Source organism: Capra hircus, chromosome 15, assembly GCF_001704415.2.
Source record: "Capra hircus breed San Clemente chromosome 15, ASM170441v1, whole genome shotgun sequence".
Taxonomy (NCBI): Eukaryota; Metazoa; Chordata; class Mammalia; order Artiodactyla; family Bovidae; genus Capra; species Capra hircus.
The window spans coordinates 17,498,942-17,505,463 of NC_030822.1; the positions used below are offsets into that span (position 1 = coordinate 17,498,942).

The window sequence follows — 6,522 nt, forward strand, 5'->3', positions numbered from 1 at the left end:
TTGGGGAGGACACAAATATTCAGTTCCCAACTTCATGATTAGTCAAAGTCAGTCTAGTCCAAGATATCCAACAAGCAAGGACCTCTTTTCTTCCTCTGTATATTATTACGTGCATAGTTCCAAAGCATTCATTCACTTACCAACCTTGGACAAACCACTAAACCTCATGGACTATCTCTTCACCCATAAAACACAACTAACCTTTGCATGGGTCTTATGATTAGAAGTGACAGAGCTAAAGAATCTTTTTTCAGGCCGCACTGTGTGGCCTGTAGGATCTTACTTCTCCAACCAGGGATTGAACCTGTGCTCCCTGTACTGGTGTGCAGAGCGTTAACCACCAAACCACCAGGGAAGTTAAAAAAGAATCTAAAATGAAGCTCGGCAAACAGTGAATGTTCAGTATGTAATGGCTCCTTGGAATATTCCACTTTAATATCGTGAACGAAAAGTTTTAAAGCAATGCATACTAAGTACTTCCTGATAATCCAAATCTTACCAGATTATCCTGCTGCTGCTTCTACTAAGATCTCATTCATCCCCTTTCTATTTTCCTTAGTTAGTTAGTTCACTCGCTCAGTCATGTCCGACTCTTTGCAACCCCACCGAATCGTAGCACGCCAGGCTTCCCTGTCCACCACTAACTCCCGGAGTTCACCTTAGATGACCACAGATCTCAACTACTGAGTAGCCTATTCTGCCTTGTTTAATTGATCATCCATTTTCTCTAGTCAATACTTAACCCCAAAACAATTAAAATGAGGGATTTCACTACTCTACTTTAATCAAGTGGTCAGAATAACAGACATCATTGATTCCCAACTCACACTTCCCTTTTAAAGGAAATGTCCAAACTGCAGTCTTTGATGGAATCAATCCTGTGTTCTATACTACAACTGACCTACATTGGGTCATCAGCTTCTCTGCCCAGGGAATCTGGAATTAGATCACAAAAATGGTGGTGTGTACTTGAACTAAACTGAAAGAGCAACGAATCTAAGGACCTGCATCGGCATTAAGGCAAGGCAAGTTGACATGATAGAAAAAGGAAAAACCATGAGTAAGTAGATTGACAAGTGTGTGGAGAAAACCAACGTAAATCAGAGAAAGAAAGCAGACAATGGGAGCCCTACAAGAAACGGATATGGCCCAGGCACTCTAGTGTTGCACCCTTCTAAGAAATCCTATAGTTCAGCAAGTTTGTACGTTTCTGTTTCCATGCTTAAAGAACTCAAAGAACAGTAACAGTCTCATCAATATCAGTGTAGAAAGATCTACTTAGAGCCCGGCCTAAAACAGTATTTATACTTTGGCAAAAATAACTGTAAAAATTAATAAACAGAAACTTCAATGAAATAGAGCTGGGAGACCAGAAGGGGGATGTCTCACACGCTGTGATAACTGCAAAGCCCAAAAGGAAGAAGACTGATTCCTCTTCTTTCCTGGCGAGGACTGAGCCAATGAAAAGCCGTGGACTCTTTGCTTACTGTAGCCTCCCACCTCCTCTGTCCATCTGTATTAAGTGTTCTCCTTCCTGAGCTTGTGGGGATTAGAATGTGGCTCCCCATGGTTGCAGACCCCAAACTGCTCTTCTGTGCAGATCCCGAATAAACCCATCTTTGGTCAAGAAATGTCTGGTAGTCTGTTATAGGTCAACACGCCACACCACGGACTCTTAACAAAGAAGTCCTCTCCTTGTTATAGAACCACCATCGAAAACTCAGATGCTTAGAGGAAACAAGAGAAAGAAGTGGGTTATCTGTACCTTGGGCTTCCCTCATAGCTCAGTCGGTAAAGAATCTGCCTGCAATGCAGGAGACCTGGGTTCGATTCCTGGGTTGGGAAAACCCCCTGGAGAAGGAAATGGCAACCCATTCCAGTATTCATGCCTGGAGAATCCCATGGACAGAGGAGCCTGACCATGGGGTTGCAAGAGTCAGACACGACTTAGCGACTAAACCACTAACTACTACCATCAGTACCTTGTAAGTTTCTTCAGCTCCAGTCATGCTTCATTTTCATATTAAATCTATGATAAATTTCCTCCTTTATACACACACACACACACACACACACACACACACACACTCTGCCCTCTCCCATTTTTCCTAACCTATCTCTCGTTTTCTGCTTTCCATAAAGATAAGAGTGCAAGAAAAGAACAACAACTAGAGGCGATGACAAATTTCAAAGGACATTCAGTCTTGCTGGCTGAGCGGTAACAGAGAAGAGAAAACGGTCAACTAGAAAGTATGTAATTTCCTACCTGAAGAGAACAGTCATTACTCAGTCTCAACCGTCTGTCACCATACAGGTCCTAACTTTAAAATTTCAAAGGAAGACAAAAATTTACTGTTTATCTGAGGTTTCTAGTTTTTAAATGTTGTCAATAAATTTAATTTTCTCCTAAAATGACACAGACTGGTTCACTAGCTGCAAATGTGCAATACTGTAGAGCTGTTTTTTTTTTAAAATATAACTTCTGAGATTTTTAGCTTCCCCAGATATGTTTATTTAACATCTATATACGCAAGGCCTATAGTCAGATATTGGGCGAAGCACGACAAAGACCGAAGCTCATTTATTTTCCTCCTCTCATGTTATTTTACATTCAACATGTCATTCCTCAGAGACAACTTAAAACCAACAATATTAACATCTTACTAATTATTAATTAATTCCAAACTAAGCCATTTTCTCTGAAAGGGCAGCAATGGAAACTCTTCAAAGTTAAACACCTAGGGTGTGATGAAAAATGGTTTACAAATGCTTTGCCACTTCTGTAAATATCACAGTTAGCCTCTGGGTCTTTATGTCTGCAGCTCTTTCAGCCTGGAAGGGCTGCCACCTCCAGGAAGCCTTCTTATGTTCTCCCTTATCATCCTGAACTTAGCCCCTCTGGGCTCCCTACACACACTCCTGAAACCATGCCGCTGTTGTTTACCTCCCCATACTTTAAGGATAAAGCCTACACAGAACACAGGATTCCATCTCCAGAAGCATGACTAGGTGGGCCATGTGCCTGAATACACAGAACCTGTTCCTTCAGCAGGACAACTGCTTTCTTAGCAGCTACCAGGTACCTTGCAACTAGGGCTCATTTCTTCACTCAGTAATAGTATGGTGAATAAGCCTCTGCCCTCTCAGTACACACTGCAGTTCAGAGACTGAAACAGTTAAGGATTTGTTAAACACAGAGTGAAAAAATACACGGCTCCTGTTCAGGTCATTACCAGTATAGCTGGGTGGCTCTGGAGTACCACTGAGTTCCTCTGAGCCTTGGCATCTTCTGCCCAATAAAAATGCAGATAATGCGAACTTTACTAGGTAGTTGTGAGAAGTGAATAAGGAATTCTAAGAAGGGCCAAGCACACGGCATATACTATAGTTCATAAACATTATACCAACAAACACCTTTTAAAGAAACCAAAACTCCAAGTGACTTTACAACCGACTGATTTTTAAATTCTTGACAGCTAAGTGAAAGAGGAAATAATTCAATAATTGTGTCAAATTCATACTCTATAGACTACCAAATAGTTGTTTAGTTTTATGAACCTATAATTTCTACCAAGCTCAAGAAAAACCAACAAACACCTCGTAATCCATGCTCTGTAAAGCAAATAGTTCAAGGATTGTCATGTATATTTATCATGGCAAAACAAGAATACGTGAAGTCAGGAGACAAATCTTGACTTAGCATTAGGAAAAATATCTAAGATTTCCAAATAACCTACAGCTATCCAATAACATACAGTAATCAGCTTTCGTGTAGACAGACTAATGCCTGTGCCCCAGCACCCCTAAGATGTCCTAACCCCAGAACCTGTGAATATGCTGTTGCACGGCAAGTGGGAATTAAGGTTGAAAAAGAGATCAGAATTGCTAAACACCTGACCTTTTTTCAAAAAAATTTAAATGACTTTGGCATTTTTTAAATTCATTTATTTTTTTGGCCACACTGAACAGAATGTGGGATCTTAGTTCCCTGACCAGGGATCGAACCTACACCTCGTGCAGTGGAAGCGTAGTCTAAACCACTGGTGAGTGTATGTGTGTAGATGCTAAGTTGCTTCAGTCGTGTCTAACTTTTTGTGACCCTACGGACTGTAGCCCACTAGGCTCCTCGATCCATGGGATTCTCCAGGCAAGAATACTAGAATGGGTTGCCATGACCTCCTCCAGAGGATCTTCCCGACCCAGGGATCGAATCTGTCTTCTGCAGCTCCTGCACTGCAGGTGGATTCTTTGCCTCTGAGCCATGGGGGAAGTCCTTTAACCACTGGCTCACCAGGTAAACACCTGAGGACCACCACTGAACAACTGATCTTAAAATAGGGAAAGAATCCTAGATCACTGAGGCGGGCCCTGTATCCATCAAAGAGGGAGGCACCAGGAAGCTAACACAGCTTTCCTAGGATTCTTTACATATGAAGTTCAAGCAGATAGACAAGTTGTTCGCAGTGTGTTGGGGGTTAGGTAAAATTTCACAATGCCTCAGATAAGCACTGTCAAGTTGGGTCTAAGCAAAATCCCTGAAACAGCATGCACATTTTTGAGTATGCAACACTTGCCCCCTTTCTCAGTAGAGTTTAAAATGTTCAAAGATTCTCAAAAGGATCTGTTTAATAAGAACATTCTTTCTCAGTTATTCCTAACAGTGAGCTTTTAATGTTCCATGATTTTCTAAGAGAGCAAATCTCAAAGTGTAGCCCATCAAACACCAAACGCTGATGTTTTGTACACGAAAATTCACCAAAGGTTGTTTGTAAAATGTAGATTGCTGAGTTCTACCCCAGACAGAATCTCTGGCAGCTGTAGGAAAGTTCATTATTTAACAAACTGGGGGAAGAGAGGACAGGGAATGCTAAAACACAGTTTAAAAAAGCCACTGCTACAAGAGGGATTTTATGAAACATTAAGCTGAAGGAGTTTAATTGTTCCCTTAAATCTTAAAGTCTCAGTGCACTCACCATGCCATTAACTTCATGTAACTTTTTTTTTCCCCTTGGGCCTCAAGTAGCTCAGAATATGTAGGCAAATGCCTACGCCAAATCTGTTATATTACAATTCATGGTATGGAGGGACTGAATGATCGGCAGGTAATAATTATACATCAGGCTCAGTAAGCACTCGCCCCTTTTGTCAAGAAAAATAATGCCTGGCACACTACATTGCAAACTATTAAATACTGGGAGAATTGTGTTTTATTTAATGACAACTTTCTATAATAAATTTAAGGAATTTCAACGACTGCCCAGTTCCACAGGGGTTAATTCACAACTCACTGCAGCTGCCCAGCAACAGTGAGACCTGAGAGGAATTCAAGATGAAGCACTATGCTTTGGATAAACAGGCTCTAGGATGGTTCAAAGCACATCTCAGGAAGAATTTAAATAACCCTAGATTCTTACATCTCCCCATCCATAGAAAAACACTAAGATAATAAATATTAAAATCATTAACGTGACATATCTGTTATGATTGGCGGTAATCTTTGCTAAGGTATACGCTTGACTGCATTCATTTCCTAGCCAAAAAAATTCATATGCAATCTGGCTTACCCCCCGACCCCCCTCAACTCCCACCTCTGCAGAGCAGTTCCTCAGGGCTGAGTGGCTGTCTCCCGGGCTATAAAACTCAGTAAGACCTAGAATAAAACTTAAACTCACAACTCTTTCGTTGTGTCTTTAAGTCGACACCTTCGTAAGATTCCCCTCCTAAATTTTCACTCTTTCAAGCTCATGTTTTGCTTAAAACATTCTTCCGGACCTATGTCTGATGATGTCTAGACATTTACAAATGGGGTCCTTCATCAGCCCCGGCGTAGAGCAATCCCAGGGGCCTCGAAGGTCTCCTAACTGAGACGGGTCAGGAAAATGAATAAAAGCAGCTAACGATGACGTCTGAATGTCAGCAAACTTGGGCAATAAGCCAACTCTAAAGACACCTGAAATATGACTGGGAAGGGGCCTGAGACAGGCCTCAGAACCCAAATTCCAAGGCAAGGTCACGAAGAAACCAGGCGGCCAGAGATGGAGTTAAGTTCTCCTAGCTTCCAAAAAAGCCCTTTGCGGCATGCACTAGACCACGCCAGCAGACCCTCTCCCATAAAAAGGATTAGGGAACGGTGAGCTCCGGGCGCCTCCACACCCAGATGCAGGCCTTCGATCAAAAAGCCCCTGCCCCAGGCCCATTGCTCAGCTACAGAGAAGCTGAGCAAGCCCCGGCCACTCACCCCGCAGCCACTGCGTACTGTGAAACCATCTCCAACTAGCTCCACGGCCGACAGACCACCTAGCAGCCCCCTTAACCAGCTCTGGGCTTCTGCGACTGCCAAAGCCCAAAAGACAACGCAGCAGGCGCGGGTCACAGCCTAGCCTCCAGGAGGCCGCCATCTTCCCGGCCTTCTCCTGGGCTGCCCTCAGCACAGCCTGATCGCCCAGTCATCAAGGCCCGCCCATGCCCCGCCTCCCAGCCGGGGACACAACCCCTAGAGGCCAGCGCGTCTCTGAGTCGAGT

At 43.0% G+C, this 6,522-nt stretch overlaps 1 protein-coding gene across 1 annotated transcript in view; it reads right to left on the reverse strand.

Moving 5' to 3' along the window:
* PDHX (pyruvate dehydrogenase complex component X) overlaps positions 1-6,453 on the reverse strand; it is a 72,969-nt gene extending 66,516 nt beyond the window's left edge. Inside the window, exon 1 of the mRNA XM_005690087.3 lies at positions 6,239-6,453. Coding sequence (XP_005690144.1) covers positions 6,239-6,398 — 160 coding nt within the window. The 5' untranslated portion in view covers positions 6,399-6,453. The remainder of the gene's footprint in view (positions 1-6,238) is intronic.